This window comes from Oncorhynchus tshawytscha, linkage group LG03, assembly GCF_018296145.1.
Source record: "Oncorhynchus tshawytscha isolate Ot180627B linkage group LG03, Otsh_v2.0, whole genome shotgun sequence".
NCBI classification, from domain to species: Eukaryota; Metazoa; Chordata; class Actinopteri; order Salmoniformes; family Salmonidae; genus Oncorhynchus; species Oncorhynchus tshawytscha.
In genome coordinates, this window is record NC_056431.1 from 53,553,841 (window position 1) to 53,566,621 (window position 12,781).

Consider the following 12,781-nt stretch of genomic DNA (forward strand, 5'->3'; position numbering starts at 1 on the left):
TGCATGTCAGAGCAAAAATCAAGCCATGAGGTCAAAGGAGTTGTCCGTAGAGCTCCGAGATAGGATTGTGTCGAGGAACAGATCTGAGGAAGGGTACCAAAGCATTTCTGCAGCATTGAAGGTCCCCAAGAACACAGTGGCCCCATCACTGTTAAATAGAAGAAGTTTGGAACCACCAAGACTCTTCCTTGACCTGGCCGCCGGCCAAACTGAGCAATTGGGGGAGAAGGGCCTTGGTCAGGGAGGTGACCAAGAACCCTATGGTCACTCTGAACGAGCTCCAGAGTTCCTCTGTGGCGATGGAAGATCCTTCCAGAAGGACAATCATCTCTAAAGCACTCCACCAATCAGGCCTTTACGGTAGAGTGGCCAGACGGAAGATACTCCTCAATAAAAGGCATATGACAAACTCCGTTTGGAGTTTGCCAAAGGGCACCTAAAGGACTCTCAGACCATGAGAAAAAATATTATCCGGTCTGATGAAACCAAGATGGAACTACTTGGCCTGAATACCAAACGTCACATATGGAGGAAACCTGGCACCATTCCTATGGTGAAGCATGGTGGTGGCAGCTTCATGCTGTGGGGATGTTTTTCATAGGCAGGGACTGGAAGACTAGTCAGGATCGAGGGAAAAATGAATGGAGAAAAGTACAGAGAGATCCTTGATGAAAACCTGCTCCAGAGAACTCAGGACCTCATACTGAGGCGAAGTTTCACCTTCCAACAGGACAATGACCCTAAGCACACAGCCAAGACAGCGCAGGAGTGGCTTCGGGACAAGTCTCTGAATGTCCTTGAGTGGCCCAGCCAGAGCCCGGACTTGAACCTGAATGAACATCTCTAGAGAGACCTGGAAATAGCTGTGCAGTGATGTGCCCCATCTAACCTGACAGAGCTTGAGAGGATATGCAGAGAAGAATTGGAGAAACTCCCCTAATACAGGTGTGCCAAGCTTGTCGCATCATACCCAAGAAGACACAAGGCTGTAATCGCTACTGAATACTTTCCTGAATGCACTGTATTTTACAAATATCCATTCATTAATGGATTTGAGCACATGATCCATTTGATTATCCCCTGCAATTATGCTCTTGTGAGATACATTTTTTAAAAGTGAAGTATACTTTTCTCTTGTCGCCTGCCTGTATTATTCAGAACCATATCCTGAGAGCATAGGAACCTTTTAACCTCTTACACTCTTAAATCTCTATCTGCGTACGTGCTTTCAGGAGGATGGTTGACATCATTGACTGCCGTAACGAGGGCATCAACATCGGCTACTGTCCCCAAGTGGACGCTCTGGATGACCTGCTGACAGGGGAGGAGCACATGTACTTCTATGCCCGCATCCGAGGCATCTCCAAGAGCGAGATAGACCGGGTAAGACCTCCCACAGTCCATAGAGGACTGTTTTCTTTGTGACCGTGTAGAGGGTGGATTATGTCACCTAGGATCTGGGTAACTGTGTTTCTCCCCATTGATATATGACCCTCCCTTACACCCACAACAATACACTTATCTTTCACCAAAGCACAGAGAACCATTGCAGAACAACGTTAACATCTGAAAATAAAAGATCCATATCTAGCTAGGTACTGTACTCCTTTCTTCTTTGCTTTACATCAAAGCACGGAGAGCAACATCAACAGAAGAACTTCAGAATCTGAAAATAAAATATTGAAATCTAGCTAGGTACTGAGGTACTCCGTCCTACTTTGCTCTCATCAAAGCATGGAGAACATCAACATAACAGAATAACAAAATAAAAAAAGTTAAGATTGACATCTAGCTTGACACTGTACTCCTTTTGTCCTTTGCTGTCCATCAAAACACAGAAAACAACATCAACAGATCGACTTTAGAATCAGAAAGGATAAAAGTTCCATCACTAGCTATTGTAGTACTAAATGCTGGCACACTCACTATGAGTAAGACTGAGAAACCTAGTGAAGAACCCTTAAAGATACAGTACACCGGGCTGGTATAAAGTTGAATGTAGTTTAGACAGAGCTGAGCTTGGTTACCTCTGTTTTCCAATTAAGGCAGACTGTAGTGGATGTATCAATGGATCCAGATGGATTTTTCTTCCTAGCAGAGAGATCATGCTATGATGAGAGGATCATGTTTGACAGTTCACCGCAGGCACTGCTCCACCTAATTCATCACTCAGAAAGGTAATCAATCTGTGCATTCATTCTCCAAGGATTATTATGGAGAGTGAGTGTTTCTGATGTTTTCTCTCTCGCTGCAATACTGATGAAGTCTGCACGGAGAACAGTCAAAGATAATGAGATTTTAGATAATTTTTTTTCTATCTGACATGTCACAAGAGGCTACAAGTCACATGTGAGCACATTCAAAGCATTTTCAAAGAAACTGAATCATATTTACAGAGAATAATACATATACATGATGACCCAGATCTGCTTAAAAAGGCAGAAAGCTAGCATCCTTTGACTGTGTGGGTTTTTGAGGATGTCTAGCATCTATCAAGGGCTCCCTCTACCAACCTCTCTCTCCCCTTCCTCCCCACGCTCTCGCTCGCTCGCTCGCTCAACCTCCATCTCCTCTCCCCTCCTCCCTCTCCATCCTTTCATTTTGGACACATCAGCCCCATTACACTGATAGGCTCTGACAACCTCAATGATGTCACCAATAGATACAAACAGCCAATCAGACACAGAAATGATGCGGATGACTCGCCATAATCTCCATTATACCAGAGCCTTACAAGGGCTCTGGCCATTACTGCTGTCGTTACCATTCTCTGTTCCGTTCAGGGTGATGACAAAAATGGCTTTAATGTCCACAACAACAGTGGCTGCTAGTCTTAGGTAATTCACACAAATAGGTAGAGGGGGGAGGGAGGGAAAGAGAGAGAGACAACAATGGCTTTAATGACCATAACAACAGTGGTTATAGTCTTAAGATAATTCACAGGGAAAGGTTGGTTTATATATAGCCTCCCTCCTCTGTAATGCTCTTCATCAGACAGTCATAACTTGAGGTAATTAGACCAAGGCCTAATGCCTTAATGTGGTTGTTTCATATTTACATGGTTTAGCCACTATTTATTTAGGGGAAACATTATAGCTTGGTTTTAAAGGCCACCTGAAGAGAGAATAAAATAGCACTTTTAAACTAAATGTTAGTACACTTACTGTTAGTACAATCTAGGAGACCGAACATACTTTTGAACTAACTGTTAGATATTTTCTCATCAACGTTTTCGCTAGATAATCATTCAAAATTCACATTTGTTTGATGTTGTGTCTTTATCCATGGAACACATATGTTATAAAGCTGTTTATTATACAAAGTTAATCGAAGTATACCTGGGGCGGACCAGAGAGATTTTTCAGGACCTAAAGAGTGTGGAGGCGTTCTATATCTTTGCTCAGGACTATTAACCAGGAATACAAAAGACAATCACGTGTAAATGTTGTCGACCTATGGGAAAATAGCTCATGCTTAAGATTGCTGTAAAGGAGCCTTAGTGTAGAATGAATATAAAACAGTTGCATTTAGAGCAGCTCCACTGTCAAAGGTTTTTATGGTATATGTAATATGGATTATTTTAAATGCAACAAAAAGTCAAGCATACTGTTGTTAATGTCTTTGATGCACACATAGACAATTCAATGTGTTGTTGCTCTCAGTCAATGTCAATTGCTTATTAGTCAACTCGAGCTTATAGCTTTTTTGGTTTAAATTGATCAATTGCAAGCAGACTATGTTCTTCCTCAGACTGGTTTAAGCTTGTAAATGTACATAGGTAGAGAAGACAGGTAATATAGCACACAAAACAACCAAACCCACCCTTGATTGCAAAATGTCATTAAATATGCATGGTGGAAAATTCAAACTAGATATTCATCTGGGTAATAGGTATTTAACTGCTTTTGAACCCAAAATGGTCTCTTTAACTAGGCAGAAGACACATTTACATTTCTAACCAAAAAGTAAAGTATCCTATTCTTCTTAACATTTCTCCATAATAGGTTTACAGTATATCTGTAAGTCTTCAAGTAATAGCCCAGGAGTTTATTTGCTTCAATCACTGCAAACAACCAGTGCTTAGTAGAAAGAGGCTTCTATTTGAGCCAGGCATTTATTTCCTCAATGCACACAGGTTTTTCTCACTAAAATGTTCAAAAGAATACCACACTATTAATTGTGACCAATATGGCCAGTATAAACATTATAATAACAAATCAATTGCAGATCAGACTTGCAAAGACTAGGCTGCCTATCATACACCCCCCGATTTTGCACTTAAGCATCATTCTCTGACTCGTTGAGCCTTGTATCCCACGTAGTTGAGCCGTACATGTCCAACCACACTGCAAAAAAGGGACAGGAGGCTATTTGAGATTGCATTTGAAGTTTTACAGTACGTAACTGGTCTCTGTTTTTAACCCAAAATCATCTTTAGAAAAATTTCAGTTTCTCACAAAATGGAAAATAAAGTATGTATTCTTCTTTCCTCCATAATAGGTATATACGTAACTGGACTTTTTCTTTTTAACTCAAACTGGTTTCTCTTGTCCTTTTTCCCTCCCAGGTGGTCAATTACCTACTGAAGAAGCTGGAGCTGGGGTACCATAGACACACCATCAGTGACAGTTACAGCTGTGGAACCCGTAGGAAGCTCTCCACTGCCCTGGCACTCATAGGACACCCAAATATACTGCTGCTGGTGAGGACATGTACACACACACACACACAAACAGATAAGGCTGCTGGTGAGCAGTCTGAGGACCCATCCGAGAGCAACACCCATTCATCAATCTGTCAAATTAACAGTGTGACATCATCATACCTACTGCTAACACAATGTTGCAGATACTCATCTCATCCCTGTATGGTGTCCATTTTAGGAAATCCTCAGAAATGTGTTTATTACATTTTTTATTCATATTTTTTATTTCAGGGGGTGCTGCAGCACCCTCAGCACCCCTATTTCACGTGGCTTAGGCCTCATACTGAAGCAAACATATTGCTGCTGCTCCTCCGGTGAAAGCCTTAACTCAGTCCTATACAGTATATGGTGTCCATATTAGGACATCTTTAGACAGACATCAGTGTCTTACCTCACCTTTACATAAGTCAAGTTTGACCACTACATACGGGTCAAGCACCAGGCATTCACTCCTCCCTATTCCATCTCACTTGAACTCACCTCTCTCCTCTTTTCCTCTGTCCCTCTCTCCTCAGGACGAGCCTACCTCAGGTATGGACCCTCGCTCCAAACGTCACCTGTGGAAGATCATCTCAGAGGAAGTCAAGGGGAAGTGTGCTGTAGTTCTCACCTCTCACAGGTAAACGTCCCTACCTCTCCAACGCCTCTACAATCGCATGACCTTTTTTTTTTTAAAGATACTGTACTATAGCCTGTCTTTTACACAACATTTTTTAGAAAGTTTCTTTAATAAAGATATTGAGTGATCATAAAATTAGGGAAGGTACTGGGTTTCTGTGAAGCTACGCAGTATACTGTATGAGTTATATAATTAAGCAGTAAGGCCCGAGGGGGTGTGGTATATGGTCAATATACCACAGCAAAGGGCTGTTCTCATGCACGACACAATGCAGAGTTCCTGGATACAACCCTTAGCTGTGGTATATTTGCCATATATCACAAACCCCCAAGGTGACATATTGCTATTATAAACTGGTTACCATTGTAATTAGAAAAGTAAAAATGCATGTTTTGTCATACCTGTGGTATGTGGTCTGATATACCACAGCTTTCAGCCAATCGGCATTCAGGGTTTGAACCACCCAGTTTATAATAATAATAATAATTAATCTCCCATCATAAGGACAACAATGGAAATACGTCTCTGACTTCCTTGTCTCATCCTCAGTGATTTTATGTGGTTTGTTATGTGTGTTTTAAAATGGTCAACTAAACTCAAATGTGTGTGTGCTTGTTGTAGTATATGTTGTATATTCTGATAGATAATGGTTCATTTTCCCCCTATAACTTCTACTGTGTTTGTGTGTGTTCCAGTATGGAGGAGTGCGAGGCTCTTTGCACCCGTCTGGCCATCATGGTGAAGGGTCAGTTCAGGTGTCTGGGCTCCCTGCAGCACATCAAGAACAGGTCAGTGGCCTCTCGTCCTTCCCTCTCCTCCACCTCTCCTTCCTCTCTCATCCCCTCTCAGCTAGTCATTAGTCACCTCTGGTCCTCTGCTGCTCTCCTCCTATTGTTTTCTCACTGATCTGTTGTTCTCTGTACCAGAGCCTATGCTGGGCTGGTTGCAGTTTTTTTTGTGTTGCCGTGCAAACTCCTATAACAGTAATTGTTTGGCATTACAACAGCCAAAGGAGATTTGAGATCCACATATTCCTATTGTTCTCTGACTCATCATTTATTCCCTGTATCGTACACCTAGCCTGGTCCCAGATCTGCTTGTGCTGCCTTGCCAACTCATATGATCATTGTTTGGCATGAAAACGGCCATAGGAGTTGGCAAGACAGTGCAAACAGATCTAGGACCAGGCTATTCCCATTGTTCTCTGACTGATCTGACAGTTTTGTTTCCTGTACTCTAGGCTAGCTTGTTCCCAGATCTGTTTGTGTTGTATAGCCAACTACTGCACAATGACAACTCAAACAGATCTGGGACCAGGCTAACTGTATGCTAGGCTGTAGCTTGTAGACAAATATTAGTGTTGAACCGTGACTATCGGACCTAGGCCTTCGGTGGAGGTAAAAAATCTTCCAACACATTGTACCAAACTCAAAAATCAAGGAAGTAACAGAATCATAGCATCACTTAATGCACCCAACTGAATCAAACAGGCCTGAGGCTGAGCCACGCTTCGGGATGCAACTCACACAGACAGCCCCAGCATGGATAATGCTACTAGCAACAACAACCTAACTGCTTGCACAACCTATGGTAGCCTAATGCTATCGCTATCATACTATCACCAAAAGCAACAACAGTGACATATCAAAGAATGTGAGTGTGACAGGCTGGTGATGCTGTAAGGACAGTGACTGTAGTTTTTGTAAAATACATTGCTAAGGCTGATAGAAAGACAGCAGTCACACATAGCATGATGTTAAAGAATAAGCAGTACATTCACTCAGACATAATAAGCCAGTAGGTCTCAATCATAAAACAAAAACCCAACCATTAGGCTAAGCATTTCCCAATCAAAATGTACAAGTCTTATTTCTCATTGAAAACATTTTTTTCACATTCAGTACACAAAGTAACCAGTTATCTTAAAGAATCATCAAGGAGCCCACACACTCCAACCACAAGCTGTTCACTCCCTTACCATCGGGCAGACGGTATCAGAACATGAGGTCTGATACCAACAGGCTCAGAGACAGTTTTCTGACATCACAGATTCTCATCAGACTAACTGCTCGAATACTTTACTCCTTGAAGTTTGCAGTTGTGTCTAAACACTATTTAGCAATATATATATATGTTTTACCCTTTAGTGTATGTACTTTACTGTATTTATAATCTGGATACAGATTTTCAACAGTAAAGGTTCAAAAATCTATGGAGGACGTCTTCAACTTCTTGTTGAAAGTTAATCTCGAAAAGGGCGAAGCTAACGAATTAGCAACAACATCCTCTTCAATAACACCTGCTGCAGCTGCTGAACACTATCCTACAACAAAAGCTAAACTCAGCAAAAAAAGAAACGTCCATTTTTCAGGACCTTGTCTTTAAAAGATAATTTGTAAAAATCCAAATAACTTCACAGATCTTTATTGTAAAGGGTTTAAACACAGTTTCCCATGCTTGTTCAATGAACCATAAACAATTCATGAACATGCACCTGTGGAACGGTTGTTAAGACACTAACAGCTTACAGACTGTAGGTAATTAAGGTCACAGTTATGAAAACTTAGGACACTAAAAAGGCCTTTCTACTGACTCTGAAAAACACCAAAAGAAAGTTGCCCGGGGTCCCTGCTCATCTGCGTGAATGTGCCTTAGGCATGCTGCAAGGAGGCATGAGGACTGCAGATGTGGCCAGGGCAATAAATTGCCATGTCCATACTGTGAGATGCCTAAGACAGCGCTACAGGGAGACAGGACGGACAGCTGATCATCCTTGCAATGGCACAGGATCGGTACATCCGAACATCACACCTGTGGAACAGGTACAGGATGGCAACATTAACTGCCCGAGTTACACCTGGAACGCACAATCCCTCCATCAGTGCTCAGACTGTCCGCAATAGGCTGAGAGAGGCTGGACTGAGGGCTTGTAGGCCTGTTGTAAGGCAGGTCCTCACCAGACATCACCAGCAACAACGTCGCCTATGGGCACAAACCCATCATCACTGGACCAGACAGGACTGGTAAAAGGTGCTCTTCACTGACGAGTCGTGGTTTTGTCTAACCAGGGGTGATGGTCAGATTCGCGTTTATCGTAGAAGGAATGAGCGTTACATCGAGGCCTGTACTCTGGAGTGGGATCGATTTGGAGGTGGAGGGTCCGTCATGGTCCGGGGCGGCGTGTCACAGCATCATCAGACTGAACTTGTTGTCATTGCAGGCAATCTCAACGCTGTGTATTACAGGGAAGATATCCTCCTCCCTCATGTGGTATCCTTCCTGCAGGCTCATCCTGACATGACCCTCCAGCATGACAATGCCACCAGCCATACTGCTCGTTCTGTGCGTGATTTCCTGCAAGACAGGAATGTCAGTGTTCTGCCATGGCCAGCAAAGAGCCCGGATCTCAATCCCATTGTGCACGTCTGGGACCTATTGGATTGGAGGGTGAGGGCTAGGGCCATTCCCCCCAGAAATGTCCATGAACTTGCAGATGCCTTGGTGGAAGAGTGGGGTAACATCTCACAGCGAACTGGTAAATCTGGTGCAGTCCATGAGGAGGAGATGCACTGCAGTACTTAATGCAGCTGGTGGCCACACCAGATACTGACTTACTTTTGTAACAGGGACACATTATTCCATTTCTGTTAGTCAGGTCTGTGGAAATTGTTCAGTTTATGTCTCAGTTGTTGAATCTTGTTAAGTTTGCTGAAAATAAACGCAGTTGACTGTGAGAGGACGTTTCGTTTTTTGCTGAGTTTAGCTATCTAGACCGTGGGAAAACAACTGCTCGCTATTGCGCAGTGACATATTGACCTTCGAGAAGACTGAAGTTTCCATACATTTTTGTAAAAATGTCCCACCCATTAATGTGATTAGTTGATTCCACTGTCACTTCAAAATTCTGCCCTAATACAGTTGTATGGCAGGTTTCTGAGGGCCTAGCCAATGGCTGACTTAACTAATGGCTGATTTATGTCCCTTGAGACCACCAAAGAAAAATTCTGATTGGATTTTTTTCTCTTCGGTGTTAACCCTTTCCTTTCCAACACAAACTGAAGAGATTAAATCAGAATATAATTGAAAATAGGAATATAGTTAGAATATAATTGAAATATTATTGAAAAGATTAAATAGAAATGAAAAGTAAATGTATATTTTAAAACTACAACAAATATCTTAGAAATCCTTAGGCCTTCTCTGAAGTCGTAGAACAATAGACAATAACTCTGATTGGTAATAAAATAGTCAACATTTCTTCGGGATGATGTGTGTTTCTCTCAGGTTTGGCAGCGGCTTCACGGTGAAGATGTACCTGGTTGTGTCTTCCTGTGACGTGGAGGTCATCACCAATTTCATGCAGAGCCACTTCCCCAGCACGTACCTCAAGGTAAGATACCTGGGACAGTCTGGTCTGGGGGACTGAATGAATGAACTGTACTGATCCCCAGAGGGGAAATCTGATTTGTGCCAGTATAAAATACATTACTATATAATTCCCACAAAGCACATTCACACACACTGCACTATAATGGCAAAACGCAGTAACTACGAATTTGGTCAAACATCTTTGATCTGTTGTTACGGTCAGGTATATTATCTGATTAATGTTTTATTTAATTTCCTGACACAAGAACAAGCCAGTTGATCAGAAATGGTTGTCTGTCAAGATAGAAAAATACTTTGAAGTCAGATTTAGCAGTAACAAAAAATGTAGTTCATGCGGGTTTGCCTTTGTACTGTAGAACAGCACAGTTTATGACATGTGGCACCTGATTGTTTGAGATGTGCCCTAATGTCTCCTCCTCCCAGGACCAGCACTCTTCCATGGTGGAGTATCATGTGCCTGTGGCACCTGGAGGTGTGGCGGACATCTTTGACCAGCTGGAGTCTAACAAGGCCGCTCTGCAGATCAAGCACTTCTCTGTCAGCCAGACTACCCTGGATGAGGTGAGAGAGAGAAGGATGGTCCGAAAGAGGGAGGGAAGGATGGTGTGGGGTGGAAGGGAGAGAGAGGGACACGGAGAGAAAGGCAGATGGAGAGAGTGAGTGATGGGGTGTGAGAATAAGAGAAAAAAAGAAAGAGAGAGAAACCGAGGGGGGGAGTCTGTTGGAGGGAGAGAGAGACCTAACAGACTTAAAAGGCCATTATGTCTTCACACTTCAGAAATCAAGGTGCAAAAAGAGGTTTTGAAACCTATTCAGAGTAACTGACAGAGGGTACAACCAACACTCTTAGAAAAACAGGTTCTAAAAGGGTTCTTTGGTTGTCCCCTTTTTGGATCCAGGTAGAATAATTTGGGGTTCCATGTAGAACTCTCTGTGAAAAGTATGTAAAGCAGTCGGAACAACCAACCCAGTCACTGATCCTGTTGAATCATTCATTCCCCTCTAGGTCTTCATCAACTTTGCAATGGGGAAGGTTGGCATCGAGACTATCCCAATCCACAGCGACGAATATTCCGAAGCAGACAGCATCAGCCTTGAATCCATCGCGGCTTCAGATACATAGCTTTGGCAGCCATCTTGTTCACAAGAGCAACATTCGCACTAGATAGATCCGTTTATTAATTTCTAAGTTTGAATAATAATGTAAAATGTAAATCAACCTGCAATCACTTTACTTAATTTTAATCTTGTAATTTTTCATTGGTACTCTTCTCAGTTTCACTTTTATACCTTATGAAGGATAACATATGAAGTCACTTTGTTGCCAATTTGGACTCTTAAATTGAACAGGGTGTGTCTCTTTTTGTTTCATCAGGTAATGAGATTCATAGAGATGTGAACATGCTTCTATCATGTTTCTTCACTATTGTGTCAAAATCCCAAAAATGTAATGGCCTTCCTTCCTCACTTGTAGGTTATAACCAATGAACAAAAGTGCAATTATCTGTTTACTTGTCATGAACAAAATATATATTAATGGAAATCGTGCCTTAAGATCAAATACATTGTATTGTCATGTTATTGCCATTGCAAATCTGAGTACTGTGGTGGAGTCACTGCTCTTTAGCAATAGTTCTAACCTTAGAGACAAGCATTCTCCACTTTTATCACTCTGTATTCCATTGGTGAAAGTCACCATCTTTTGTTGTTTCAATACTATTGATTTGGCCCATTGGTTAGAAATAAATAGATATTTTTTAAATGTAGCCTACTACCTAGTATATCTGCAGAGGCTCTCATACTTATGGTGACAATATTATAATCACGGCTATTGAGGTAAAAGTCAATACCAAACTATTTGGCATCCTTAACACTTCCTCTAATGGCATATCTCAATATTGAATTGTTCACTTTCTTCCTAATGCACAGATCCACATGGATATGAAAGTACTGAACTTATTTTTTACATTTAATAAAGCTATTATATGATAGCACACACAGTGTTGCTTATTATAACAGTGCGTCATGAAACATGACTTTATCCATTAGGCCCTATCTATTGCATTTCACATTGTGCAAGAAAATGACCCTCCTCCTAAAGATTGTTGTTAGCTACCTTCATTTTCATCATAATTCATTGTCTATTCATGCTAAGAATAATAAATGATGTCACGTACAGTGGGGAGAACATGTATTTGATACACTGCCGATTTTGCAGGTTATTAATTACTTAAAAATCATACAATGTGATTTTCTGGATTTTTGTTTTAGATTCCGTCTCTCACAGTTGAAGTGTGCCTATGATAAAACATTACAGAACTCTACAAGCTTTGTAAGTTGGAAAAACTGCAAAATTGGCAGTGTATCAAATACTTGTTTTCCCCACTGTATATGCTAATATGGCTCAAATCCGTTAGCGAACCAACAACTATAACACTGTATTTGAGAGACAAGTGCTCATTGTGCAAATGTATTTATGTTTTCAATAAACATTGGAGAGGAAATATGGTTTGCGTGTTGTCAACAATCTTAGCCAGCCTCGTCTGTTTCGCCCCATTGTTGCGCACTTGTCTGTTTTGTGGCTAAACAACAAACCTGTCTATAGGTGTGCATAGGCCTAGCCTACATTTGCTTTCTATGGGGACAGGCTATGCTGTGTTGCCAACAATTTTTCAGTGAGATCCTCAATTGGCTCCTTGATTTGTCACTAGACGTAACATCACCAAATTGCCTTGCTGCAGCACGGCTGCAATCCCCACGTAATTTTTCCCCCTTTTCCCCCTTCACATCCCCTCCCCGTTTGCTTCTCTGCCTGTGTGTGCGCCTCTGCTGTGACTTATGTTATACAGCTTCTCCCACTTCTCCCACTCTCTTTGTAGCAGAATAGAGTGGGAAAAGTTGCTAAATGCAGGGGCAGACTGGGACAAAAATGAAACCCTGGCATTTCAACCACAGTAGCTCACATCATCATAATTAACAGTAAGGGTTGAATACTATTAAATATATAATATAAATATCAACAAACTGACAGTACAGTTGAAGTCAGAAGTTTACATACACTTATGTTG

General features: G+C 41.7%; 1 protein-coding gene across 1 annotated transcript in view; it reads left to right on the forward strand.

The window, feature by feature from the left end:
• Positions 1 to 12,221, forward strand: part of abca12 (ATP-binding cassette, sub-family A (ABC1), member 12) — a 96,384-nt gene extending 84,163 nt beyond the window's left edge. Inside the window, exons 76-82 of the mRNA XM_042319671.1 lie at positions 1,233 to 1,383; positions 4,568 to 4,702; positions 5,221 to 5,324; positions 6,020 to 6,112; positions 9,609 to 9,714; positions 10,137 to 10,274; positions 10,720 to 12,221. Coding sequence (XP_042175605.1) covers positions 1,233 to 1,383; positions 4,568 to 4,702; positions 5,221 to 5,324; positions 6,020 to 6,112; positions 9,609 to 9,714; positions 10,137 to 10,274; positions 10,720 to 10,836 — 844 coding nt within the window. The 3' untranslated portion in view covers positions 10,837 to 12,221. The remainder of the gene's footprint in view (positions 1 to 1,232; positions 1,384 to 4,567; positions 4,703 to 5,220; positions 5,325 to 6,019; positions 6,113 to 9,608; positions 9,715 to 10,136; positions 10,275 to 10,719) is intronic.
• The last annotated feature ends 560 nt before the right edge of the window (positions 12,222 to 12,781 follow it).